Below are 12,616 nucleotides of genomic sequence, written 5' to 3' on the forward strand. Positions count from 1 at the left end.
TTGTTAAAAGAAAAGTGCCAAAATCGATAATAGTGGATTCCATCTCAATTAAGAACCGCATACAAATAAAGGAACAATAATAACATATTTAATGACTAATAATAATTGAGGAACAATACAGAGAAAGAAATATAAACAAATTATTACAAATCTCAATTATTTCTTTAAGGCAAAAATTAAACTCAGGAGGTTGTTTTGGTCATTTTCATTTTTTTTAAAACTTGCGAGCAAGACAAAATAGAATAAAAAAGAATATAGATTTTTTTTTGGTTATTTACATTTTTTTATTATAATTTTTTTTAACTAATCTCTAACTCTAATTTTATATATTATAATACTTTTTTCGTAGATGTATCTATCTGTATTTATTACAGCTACAATATTACTTATGTAAATTTTTAAAAAATTCTATATAATTTACAATAACAAAAATAAAATTGCTAAATAATATTTTAACGTGTATTGAAAAAACTTCATATTTATATTGGGATTGGACCTTGGCATGGTAAATTATTCGAAAATTTTCAAGATAATATTGTAACTATAACTAATGGTGCGTTGAAATTCTTTCTAATATATGATTTAATGATTAATATATATATTATGATATTAAAATTTTAATTAGATTTTTTTTTTGTATTATTAAAACTTTAATTGATTGATTTTTAAAATTTCATTATAATATTTGATAATAATGATAGTGTAAATCGCTCAAACCACATCGCACTATACCGTATTTTTACAGTTTTAAAATCTCATAGTGCGATTGTAATTTGAGGAATTACAAAAACCGTATATGCGATTTGATTTGAAGAAAAGCTATAACTTACACTAACCACACTGCGAGTCTACGAACACTCCCAATTCTAATATGATCAGCATTGCTATTAGGCACCAGTAGTGCTTAATATTTCTAGACATGTCGCGTTGCGATTAGTTAGCGATATACTCCCTAAAAATTATTATATTTAACTATATGAGACCCGATACTTAGTTAGATTCTAATATATATTTTGGGACACAAAAATTAATATTTTTTCTTTTGAGGTAAAATTTAGATTTGAGAAGTGAGAGAGGGAGAGTGGCCGAATTTTGGTTGAAAAAGAAGAAGAGCGCGAGTTTTCCCTCCCTTTTCAAAACCCCTTTCGTTTCTTCCCTCTCTTATTTTTCCATTCATTCATTCATTCAATCACAAAATTCTCAGTTTCAAAATCCTAACCTTATTCATGGATCTTCAACCTCCTAACCCTAACCCTAACCCTATCCCTTTCTTTTCCTACCGATCCCAGCCCTCTTCTCCTCAATCGGACCAAGCCATGCCTCATCAAGATTTACAACAACCTAGGTCTTCTTTCGATTCTCAATTGGCAGCAATTGACGATCTTTCTTTGGCTTCCGATTCCCCTCTCCAAACCCTACTTTCTTCTCCTCCACCTCATCAGCCCCAACCGATTTCTGTTGTGGATAGCAAGGGTTCGTGTTTGAATGGCGGCGATAACTTATCTTATGCTAGGTTTGAAGATAAAGAAGATCACGGAGATGGAAATTCCCCGGCTTCACCTTCTTATTGTGTTGATCCGAACCGGCATTGGTCCTCATTTGACGACAATTCATTTTATCTTCATAAGCCGAAACCCTCCATGGTGGTAAGAGCTTTTCTTTTTTCTCTTTATTAGTTTTTTCATTTTGTACTGAAATAAAATTCTTATTCAATTGTGTTCATCTTCTTGTTTTGTGCAGGGTGCAGGACTGGTCAATTTGGGTAACACGTGCTTTGTTAATGCAGTTCTGCAATGCTTTACGCATACTGTGCCACTGATAAAGGGGCTTCGTTCTTGTAAACATGAATTGCTCTGTAGAAGTAAGATTTGAATTCAATGAATTTTATATTTCTTCGATTTCTTTTATCAATTTACATATCTTATTTGGATACTGGATTTTATCAGGTGGGTATAGAGAGTTCTGTGTTGCTTGTTCTATGTACGATCACATTCAACTTTCTATAGATTCTTCGGGAGGCTGTATTTCTCCGTGGAAGTTTGTTGATAATTTGAACTGTATCCTTTGTATTAAGTATAAGAACTAATGACACACTGTTTTTTGCCATTTTTTTTCTCATAAATATTGTCTTTGCATTCGAAAAGCAAAGTATATCTGCTTTCTTGGATTTGAAAAGAAAAGTATATTTGCTTTCTTGGATTTGAAAAGAAAAGTATATTTGCTTTCTTGGATATGCATGATGAAAGAAATTGGAGTTCATATCTTGGTGACCTTGACTTATAATCAATTAGACTTCTCTGCTTCTTTCATGAGATATAACCAGGAAGATGCCCATGAGTTTTTGCAGTGCTTCTTAGATAAACTTGAGATGTGCTTTTTGACTCCCAAAACAGGGGAAATAAGTTTGAATCCTCCCGTTGATAACCTTGTGCAGAAGGTTTTTGGTGGCCGTCTTATAAGTAGAGTATGTTGCCTCCTTCATTTTTTTTTTTTGATTAAGAATATATTGTGAATTTATTCTTTTAATATATAAATGTCAATTTACTCACTGTTTTTCTTATGATGACTGGTTTTCAGCTTCAGTGCTGCAACTGTGGTCACTGTTCAAACAATTTTGAACCTCTGATTGATTTGAGTCTGGAGATTGAAAATGTGGATAGCCTTCCTAGTGCTTTGGAGTCTTTCACTAGTGAAGAAAAGATTGGAGATTCTGATAGTAAGTTCACTTGTGAACATTGCAAGGAAGAGGTTGCAGTGGTGAAACAGCTTATGTTAGATCAGGTCCCATCAGTTGCTGTGTTCCATTTGAAAAGATTTAAGAATGATGGGTCTTATGTTGAGAAGATTGATAAACATGTGAATTTCCCTTTGGAGTTGGACTTGCAGTCCTACACCACTGGTGCAAGTAGTGATGATGTGAGTATTCTTACTTTGTATTGGATTATTTGTGATGCTAGTTATGATTTGCTAGTGATTTAACATAATTGGTACATCACAGCATCAATTATACTTTACAACCACATTTTTTTTTATCAAATAATCTTATCATTTAATTGTTCATAGATAATGTACATCACTAATTTGCTTTGACACCGATGCTATTCATATGAGACAGTATTGATGTTTTTCTTATCACTTTTTTGCAATAGGATGAGTTGATGTATGATCTTTATGGAATCGTTGTCCATGTTGGGTTATCATCTATGTTTGGCCATTACTTCAGCTTTGTTCGGTCTGCTCCTGACACTTGGCACAGGTTGGATGACTCAAAGGTAATATTTGCAGGCTATACAATCATTTTGTTTACATTAACTTTATTATCATCATGGAGTAGTTTAGCATTTTTGCAGCAAAACAAATACCGGGATGATTTGTAAACCATTTATTTACCTGCTCAATATATACATATTTTGAATTACATGAGCTTTCAATTAACTGATTTTGACATCTATGCTATGTTGTCTGATATTTTGATCATTTACAATGGCATTGGTTATTCTACCTGTTTTGCTTTCTTAGTTTAACTGGTTAAAATGTGATTAGAACTTTTGATATATTTCTTACGATAATATAATGTACATGCATGTAGGTTACTAGGGTCGAAGAAGAATTTGTTCTATCTCAGGATGCATACATTCTTTTCTATGCAAGGCGTGGTACCCCCTGGTTTTCAAGTTTAATAGATGCAGAAATGAATTGCTTGGACCCGGCCATTTTATCTACATCACCTCAGTCGGTTCTAGATGCTGCTGAGAATACTTGTCCACTTCCAAATTCAGCGTATATCTATGATGCTTCGGTTGCACTTGATGCTGTTAGTCTCCTCCCAAATCTATCTTTTGTTGATGAAACTTGCGTTGGTAAGCCTATTGGAAAAAATGATTCTCAGGGTGTTGAATCCAGTGAAGTAAAAGTTAATGAACCTATTAGAGAAAATGATTGTGAGGGAGCTGGGATCAGTGAAGTTAAAGCTAGTGATGTGAATTGTAATGCTACAACTATTAGAGAAAATGGTTGCCAAGGAGTTGAATCTGGTGAGGTAAAAACTAGTGGACATGAAATTTTCCATCCTCTTACACCGCCAAGATCACCAAGTCCAGAATTGTTTGCTCTTAAGACTCCAGGTAACAAAATACATAAATTGTGATTTTATTCGCTTGTGATGTGAATTGTTTTTGAAGGAAACTAACTTAATGAGGTTTGTGGTGCGTTTAGTATCTTTAGGATCAGGTTTTCAAATTCCCCGTGGCCATCTGAAATCTGAGGAGCGAACTACTTTACGTAAAAGATTGTCAAACAAGGTGCCTGATGATTCAAAGACTAAGGAGGCAATAAGATTCATTTCGAAGAGCATGCCTAGCTCGAGGGCCGGCAAACTTATGGAAGCCATGTATAGGCCTCAAAGTGCTGCAGGTGCTTCAAGGAAGAAGAAACGATTGGATTCACCGTGTAAAAGGGCTGGCTCTTCTAATGTTAGACATAAATCAAGCCATGGATCGGTAGTCCATCCGGTGGCTGCAGTTCTACGTTGACTGTTTCTGAGGATTTTCTTAGAGATGGGTTATATTTTTGGCCTTAAATGTTGTTTACCGAAGTGTGTTTTGTTCATATAGTAAGGCTTCGAATCTTTAAAATAGAAACTAAGAGACGGTTTGTGTTGTCTTTTATTCAATTGCAACGACGTACGTGGTTGGTGGTGTAACCTAGTTTGTAGAATCCGACAACCATTTTATAGACCAATAATATTTCACAAGTGTAAAGTACTTTGATTGTGGTGTAGTACTGTACTATCTTGGCTTTAAAATCACTTTTTCTTGGATACACCAACTAAAATTGGACGCTTCAATGCTGGAAACTTACAGAAGAAAGTTGTGGTGTTTATATATATTTTTAAAATTTAGGAAAAATCTTTAGCACATCTCCTAAAAGAGTGTTTCACCCAATTTTCTATTTATTTTGAAGGGTTTTTTGGTTTATTTTTTTTTTTGCATAAATGTTATAAGACACGTGTGCAATATAATAGTGTGACTTTATTTTTGGACTATTCAAGTTTTTTTTGAAATTTTAGTAACAAAAAATAAATATTAAAAGACTTTTTTGGATGATGAAACAGAAAAATGGACATTTGTAGGTAGGCGATATATGTTTGTATATGCAATTAAAAATCATACGGAAAGATATGAACAATGTATGCTGTAATGATGCTTTTTATATCCTATTGTTGGTGGTACAATGCTTGATTTTTAATACAGTATTCTAGCTTAGGATTTTGCAATACAATTTTGATCTTTGCCAGGCAATTTTGAAAACAGAATTATGTACTAATATCCAACAATACTTTATTGAGATACTATGTAAAATTGATTCTCAATTGCAAAAATCAAAAGGTCAGGTGATCCCTTAGCAATTCTCTCTAATTAAATAAGATCTAGAGATAAGTGTTGAATCTTTTGAAAGATATTTGAATCATAGATATTCATATGTGGGAATCCTCATAATTGTCGAAAAACAATGCTTCGTTTGTGTAAATGTACTTATTAGTACAAGAAAGTAGCCTTGAATTGATCGTTTGAAATTCTTAAATTTGCTTTTATCTATTTAGACAAGGCTACTACGAATGTATAAGAGGCAAGTTAAGTCCATCTAGCAAATTCCCTTTTGGCAAAATATTTGATTTTTGTACAAATAGTAGGTTGGTTAATTAAAATGATGGTTTTTTCTAGATTGGGAGGCAATAAGCAGCAGAGGCAGAGTAACAAACATTTGAGAAAACCTTTTATAATAAGGAACATAAGTACTTCTGATCTTAGGTTTCATGATATGGTTGATCCAAATGGATCAAACCCAAGTAAAAATATTGTGATTGTGATGGATGGCTTGGCTGAATTTACAACTGAGGTTCTTCAATGGGTTCTTCACAACATAGTGATCAATTGTTCTGGATGTGTTATCACTCTTCTTGGAGTTATGCCTTGGCTTAATATTCCATGTAATTAGCATATTATATTAATTATTTATTATTTATTATGATAACCCCATTTATAACCTCACAAATGTTTTCATGTTTGTTTAATTTGTTAGTGTCTACAAAGACATGGTTGGATATTTGGTCTGTGGATTTAGAAGAACTTGCCAAAGAGAGAAGTGAAAATATCAAGAACGATTTCAAGTATCTAAAGTTGAAGGCTGTTCTCGATCTTTGCCGTAGTTATGGGGTTAGTATCCGATATTAAATTATACTAATAGTGACACCTAGTGCTTTAGCATTTCTCGTAATAATATATATGCAGGTGGTGCTGCAAAAGAAAGTCGTGATGGGATATCCATCGCGACATCTGGTCATCGAGCAAATCATAAGCCTTGATGCCACATGGGTCGTATTTGATAGGTACAGAAGCTATAATAGTTGTGTGAGATTCGATACTTAATTATATTATATAACGAAATAATGTTATAATTTATTTGGTTACACATATAATTATGATACAGGCATCAAAAGAAGACAGAGTTTTATGGGGAAAAAGTTGGATGCAAGATGATTGTGATGAACGAAAGGGGTGAGGCAGACATGATTATTGATAACAAATTAGTAGAAAGTACTACCAATTTTACAAGGGCTGCTGGAGAATTGTCTACTAATACTGAGCTCCACATTTCAGACCAACAATGTGATGATGACAATGAAATAATTTTACATGTTTAATATATCAGGACTTTTTCCAATAATCTATATATTATTGTCTTATTTCATCTATTACTCATGATCTATTTCTCCTTTTCTTAATAAGTTAATATTGTCTGTTTTCGGCCTCATAATTTTATTTTTGGGCACTTTTTTAAAATGCCTCGTACTAATAGAGATATTGTCTATCCTTATATATATTTTACATTTTTAGTCAACATGAAAATTTAGTTGCACACTCAACAACTATTGTAATTTGTAATAGCATCATCATAATGATATATCAAATATTACGTTTTTTTTCTAATAATATTTGCTGCCAGCTGTTAGGTAATGGTTGTTTTTTTAACTATGTGAAAATGTGGTTGTATTTTTTAGTCATGTAAAAATTACAATGATAATTTTTGACTGAGGCATATGCACATATTCAAATGCAAGATTAATTTTTTGTATCTTGTTCATACATCTAAGAAGATTTATAAATAGAGCTCTATCTATTTCATTTGCTTATCCTATCACAACCATCACAAGCTATTCCAAGAGTGAAGATGAGGCTCTTGAGAGAAAGACAGAGAAAAAATCTCTTAGTGAGAAAATCTACGAGAGAAAAAAAAGTTCCTACAAAATTGTGAGAAATATTTTGTAGAGAGATAGTGAGATTATCATATTAGTGAGTGTGAGTGTTTTGAGTGTATTTGTCAAAACTTGAAAGTGTAATATTGTGTACTCATTATTATCGAGTTTGGAATGATCAAAAATCCCATAGCCACGACTTCCTCTAAAAAAACGGCAGATTGTTTTCTTAGTACAGTGGCAAAAGGCAGAAAATGGTCATAGCTCGAGTTTTAAAAATCTTTTTAACCCCAAATCTTTTCTAACACCTTAAAAATGACAAAACAAAAATGCTCAAACAGAAAAATAAAAAAATATTGAAAATTGACAATTTACAGTAAGCTTTTCGAAAAGGGTAATTTACGGGCAAACTCCCTATACTTTTAAGTTTGTTGCGGTTTAACCCTCATACTGAAAAAATTAGGGCTAAACTCTCCAAACTTCACAATCGTTTAGATCAGCACTCCTTCCGTTAATTTTTGGTTGTTAAGTGCTAAATAGACCTACCACTGTTTACACAAGTATACACGTAGCGAAATTTTATTAGGCCACCTAATATTAATAATTTAAAATATTTAAAAATTTTAAAAAATATATTTTATTTTTCTTTTTTATTTCTTTCCTTTTTTCTTTTTTCTTTCTTTCATTTTCTCTCAATCCAGCCGTGAAAACAACAACCTCGAATTTATCATCGTTTGCCCTAAGGTATTCGAGCAGCTCATCAACTCCAAGTCGTTTCAATACGCAAAAATTCAGAGTTTCTCCTTCGATTCTCGACCGTACGAAGAAATCGAAGCGTTTTGGAGGCGGATCTGGCTTGGAATGAACCATAGTCTCGTCTAGATCTAGGAATATCGTTTGCTTCTTCTCTAGGGAGATCAAAGGAGGGAGGAGGAGGCCACCGAATGAGGTTAGTAATCGTCGAGGATTGGGAATTAGGGTTTCAGGGGTCTTTTTGAGGATCTTATATCCTTTATTGTTGCGGCGACGATTTGATGGGGTTCTGATTTGGGTGAGTTTTGAGAAGAGTTTGATGAGGCGACGGTGGCAGTTGAAGAAGGATTTGTTAATGGTGGAAATGACTGTTGAGGCCGAAGCTGTTGATGATGATGGGTTTTTGACCGGGGAAGATTTGCGGCGGTGGCATACTCGATTGTCTTTGATGGACTTGGTCGGAGTTTTTCTTAGAAAATTAGGGAAAATATGAGGGTTTGTCGTTTTTTTTTCCTAGGGCATCGAAGAAGAAGTAGAAAAACAAAAAGAATTAGGAAAAAAAGAAAAAAAGAGAAAAGGAAAGAATGAAAAAAGAAAAAAGGAAAAAAAAAATAATTTTTTCTGATTTCTTAAATTAATTTTTTTTTTCTTCTGATTTTTTAAATTTTTTAATTTATTTTTTAATTATTAATATTAGGTGGCCCAATAAAATTTCACCACGTGTATACTTGTGTACACAGTGATAGGTCTATTTGACACTTAAAGCTAAGAATTAACAGAAGGAGCGCTGGCCAAAACGATTATAGAGTTTGGGGAGTTTAGCCTTAATATTTTCAGTATGAGGGTTAAACCGTAACAAACTTAAAAATATAGGGAGTTTGGCTGCAAATTACCCTTTCAAAAATTGCCAAGAAAACTTAAACCTTACCAAAAATGAGTTTTATGCAATGAAATTAAAAATTATTTTTCCAGTAGTTCAAGGAAGCAAAATGTGAGGTTTACAAACTAACAAAATTGAAAATATTAAAAAAATGAGAAAATTTGGTGAAAAATACTCTTTTAGGCTTAAAAACCTATAAAATCAACAAGTAGCGTACAAAAAATTTATTCATGCATATATTAGTTAAAGCAAACCTATAGGCACACTAAATACACTTATTTTGACATGTTCAAACATATAAATACACAAGCTAATCGAATATATAAAAATTCACATGTTCACTTATTTGAAAACAAGTCTAAAGTTCACCAAAAATTCATACAATGACCTATAATTTTGATTTTTCAGCAAGTATAGTTCATGTAGGTCAAGTATCATGAAATTTTTTCATCTACACATATAAGTCATATAAATATCATATTTGGAACGAATATGCATAAATAAGTGAGTAAAGAGAAATGAAATTTCCATAGTGAGCAAACTTTACATTTCATTTAAGTTGGTCATGCCTAGCTCACTTCTAATGAAACTAAATCTCTCATCACTAAGAGCCTTGGTCAATATGTCCGCTAGTTGGAATTCGGTGCTCACAAAGCCTAATATAATATCACCTCTTTGGATATAGTCTCTAAAGAAATTGTGCCTTATGTCAATATGCTTAGCTCTAGAATATAATATTAGATTCTTAGAGAGGTTAATGACACTAGTATTGTCACACTTTATGGGTGTACACTCAAAATCAACATCAAAATCCTTAAGAGTTTGTTTCATCCAAAGAATTTGTGCACAACAACTACCCGTTGCTGTATATTAGGCTTCAGTTGTTGATAGGGCTACCGAATTTTGTTTCTTGCTAAAGCATGACACTAAGAAATTTTTTAGAAAGTGACATGTTCCACTAGTACTCTTCCTATCCATCTTACAACTGGCAAAGTCGACATCTGAGTAGCTTACTATTTCAATGTTTGAGTTCTTGGGATACGAAGAACCTAGAATCCTTGTAAGTATCTAAAGATTCTCTTAACGACACTCAAGTGGGATTCTTTGGGACATGATTGCTACCTAGCATGAAGACCAACACTAAACAAAATACTGGATCTACTAGGGGTTAAATATAATAAAGAACCAATCATATCTCGACACTTGGTGATCTCCACGCACAAGGCCCACACCTATTTCCTTAAATTTTGACTACTCTCTATTCTTTTTGGTCTCTGTTAGCTCCGTCAAGCACTCAATCCCTCAACTCCTCTTCTAGATCTGCATGCCATTAACACCCAAATATGTTAAAGATGATTGCTATCTCCCTTGTCTTCCTCAGAGGCTTTACGAGATGCTTTTGTCTTAAAAATAATTGAGAAAGAAGAGAGCTCGTTTGAATCTATGGCCTTCGACGATGAAGAAAGTGGTGGTGGTGGTGGTGATGATGGTGAAGAACGTGAGTTTCTTTTTCTTCTTTTTATTTATTTAATTATTACTTATTAAACATTTCTTTCTTAAAAGATAATAAACTTGATTTAAAATTTTGTAAAATGATTATTGTTTGAATATTTATTATTATTAAAATCAATATTAATTGATTTGGACCAATAATATATTAACACATGTTAGTACTAATTAGTCCAATCAGACTTAACAGATTGATAGTGTAACAGGTATAACAAAAATATTTAATTTGTCGAAAAAACATGTATCATATAACTGTATGAATTTAAAAACATAAAATATTTATGTCACAAATAACTTCAAAACACTATTAATTGTTTAGACAAAAGAACAAAATAAGAAGAATTTTATTGCATATTTAATTAATAATAATAAAAGAGAATACATATATTTTTTTTTCTTTCATACAACTGCATTTGCAGTATGCTAATAAATATTATAGACACCCTCTTATTACTAAAATTTAATCTTATTTGGTTTTCTTACTATTATAGGCACAAGTACACATAAAACCATGCAAAAGGAAAAGATACTTATTTTCAAGGGGCATAGCCACCACCACCACCATGGCCACCGCCTTCGCCACCTCCATATCCACTGCCATGTGCACCTCCACCACCTGCATAACCACCGCCACCTCCAGAGCCACTGCCAGATCCTCCTCCTCCACCACCACCATGAGCTCCACCACCACCATAACCTCCTCCACTACCCCCACCTTGGCCCCCTCCACCACCATACCCTGCATTACCACCACCGTATCCTCCCCCTGCTCCACCTCCTTCACCACCGCCATAACCACCACCATGCTCTCCTCCATATCCAGCTCCACCACCGCCACCACTACCCCCACCGTGTCCTCCTCCACCAGCACCACCATACCCTGCACCACCTCCTTCACCTGCACCGCCTCCATAACCACCACCTCCAGCACCACCATAAGCACCACCACCACCACTTCCACCACCTCCACCACCGCCATGTCCAACACCATACTCTCCACCAGCACCACCATATCCAGCTCCACCTCCTTTTCCTCCTCCACCACCATAAGCACCACCAGCTCCGACACCACCATAAGCAGCTCCACCACCGCTACCACCTCCACCACCACCACCTCCTTGAGCCCCACCTGCACCATACCCAGCACCACCTCCTTCTCCTCCACCACCTCCACCTCCATAAGCACCAACACCACCATATCCAACTGCACCACCACCACCACCACTACCACTGCCTCCACCACCACCATGTCCACCTGCACCGCCATAGCCAGCACCGCCACCTTCTCCTCCACCACCTCCATAGCCAGCAGCAGCACCACCACCATGGTCTCCTACTGCAACATACCCTCCACCGCTGCCTGCACCTCCACCACCACCACCACCATAACTACCAGCACCGGCATAGCCTTCTCCACCGCCATGTCCTCCACCAGAACCATAGCCACCAACATTGGGCTCATAAGTGAGCAAGAGTCTAGTAGCGGAGCAAATACCTAAAGCTAGAAAGAGAAAGAGAAAGCGAATGTTGGTATGGTTATTATTATTAGCCATGGTGTAACAAATAAATGAATGAGTTTGAAGAATGTTAGAAATAGTTTAAGGGTTTATATAGACATATACACGAGAAGATACAAAAATAGATATAAAAGTGTTGTGTCCACTGAGTGAATAGTAGTAGTAGGAAAAAGAAAAGTGGGCGGAAGAGCACATGCAAAAGAAGAATATTTACATACTTTGATGAGGTTATGATTATAGAAGATAGGGTGGTCCATTCAATAACTACTATGCACACTCACTCACACTACTCACACTACTAGTACTGTTTATAGTGTATAGTGTGGTTTTGCTGTCGCCCACATATATACCCACCGTAGAGGCGTAGTGTAATGTATCACCTAGTTAGCCACACCATGTGCCACATTCTCCCATGGACCTTTCATCTTACCTAATAATTCCTCTTCTTGCTTTATCTTGTTCATTACTCAATCATTTATACACTTATTATATTATTATTATTAATTAATTAGTCTATTATTAAAGTATTGATGATCAATATATTTGTAGTGATCTCTATAAATATTAATGATTACAATTAAGTTCAAAGGTTATGGAAATTAAAGATATTTTAATTGATGTAAGTGCTTTGATCTACATGCAAAATTCATAAGTACGTGATGCATGCGTATGCCTATCACTTGAATTAATAATGTGTCGTGT

The 12,616-nt window shown here is 34.5% G+C and overlaps 3 protein-coding genes across 3 annotated transcripts; 2 read left to right on the plus strand and 1 right to left on the minus strand.

Moving 5' to 3' along the window:
- Positions 1 to 1,019: 1,019 nt before the first annotated feature.
- LOC115716700 (ubiquitin carboxyl-terminal hydrolase 20) lies at positions 1,020 to 4,804 on the plus strand. The gene is made up of 8 exons (XM_030645565.2): positions 1,020 to 1,646; positions 1,741 to 1,861; positions 1,947 to 2,057; positions 2,292 to 2,464; positions 2,578 to 2,916; positions 3,150 to 3,272; positions 3,590 to 4,124; positions 4,216 to 4,804. The coding sequence occupies exons 1-8, from the start codon at positions 1,227 to 1,229 to the stop codon at positions 4,530 to 4,532; spliced, it is 2,139 nt and encodes a 712-aa protein (XP_030501425.2). The 5' UTR covers positions 1,020 to 1,226; the 3' UTR covers positions 4,533 to 4,804.
- A 101-nt stretch (positions 4,805 to 4,905) lies between these two features.
- On the plus strand, positions 4,906 to 7,189 carry LOC115718080 (uncharacterized). Its single transcript, XM_030647044.2, has 4 exons — positions 4,906 to 5,989; positions 6,082 to 6,215; positions 6,291 to 6,388; positions 6,490 to 7,189. The coding sequence occupies exons 1-4, from the start codon at positions 5,707 to 5,709 to the stop codon at positions 6,701 to 6,703; spliced, it is 729 nt and encodes a 242-aa protein (XP_030502904.2). The 5' UTR covers positions 4,906 to 5,706; the 3' UTR covers positions 6,704 to 7,189.
- A 3,522-nt stretch (positions 7,190 to 10,711) lies between these two features.
- Positions 10,712 to 12,014, minus strand: LOC115718081 (glycine-rich cell wall structural protein 1.8-like). The gene has a single exon (XM_061115960.1). The coding sequence runs from the start codon at positions 11,948 to 11,950 to the stop codon at positions 10,934 to 10,936; it is 1,017 nt and encodes a 338-aa protein (XP_060971943.1). The 5' UTR covers positions 11,951 to 12,014; the 3' UTR covers positions 10,712 to 10,933.
- Positions 12,015 to 12,616: the final 602 nt, after the last annotated feature.

The sequence above is a fragment of the Cannabis sativa genome, chromosome 5, assembly GCF_029168945.1.
Source record: "Cannabis sativa cultivar Pink pepper isolate KNU-18-1 chromosome 5, ASM2916894v1, whole genome shotgun sequence".
Lineage (NCBI taxonomy): Eukaryota > Viridiplantae > Streptophyta > Magnoliopsida > Rosales > Cannabaceae > Cannabis > Cannabis sativa.

What these genes read in the sequence shown, in the direction of transcription:
- LOC115716700 (XM_030645565.2), top strand. Translation starts at nt 1,227, where the DNA reads ATGGATCTTCAACCTCCTAACCCTAACCCTAACCCTATCCCTTTCTTT. An exon ending in AGCCGAAACCCTCCATGGTG is followed by an intron (nt 1,647 to 1,740) that starts GTAAGAGCTTTT and finishes TGTTTTGTGCAG; the next exon opens with GGTGCAGGACTGGTCAATTT. An exon ending in ACATGAATTGCTCTGTAGAA is followed by an intron (nt 1,862 to 1,946) that starts GTAAGATTTGAA and finishes GGATTTTATCAG; the next exon opens with GTGGGTATAGAGAGTTCTGT.
- LOC115718081 (XM_061115960.1), bottom strand. Translation starts at nt 11,950, where the DNA reads ATGGCTAATAATAATAACCATACCAACATTCGCTTTCTCTTTCTCTTT.
- LOC115718080 (XM_030647044.2), top strand. Translation starts at nt 5,707, where the DNA reads ATGATGGTTTTTTCTAGATTGGGAGGCAATAAGCAGCAGAGGCAGAGT. An exon ending in GCCTTGGCTTAATATTCCAT is followed by an intron (nt 5,990 to 6,081) that starts GTAATTAGCATA and finishes TTAATTTGTTAG; the next exon opens with TGTCTACAAAGACATGGTTG. An exon ending in ATCTTTGCCGTAGTTATGGG is followed by an intron (nt 6,216 to 6,290) that starts GTTAGTATCCGA and finishes ATATATATGCAG; the next exon opens with GTGGTGCTGCAAAAGAAAGT.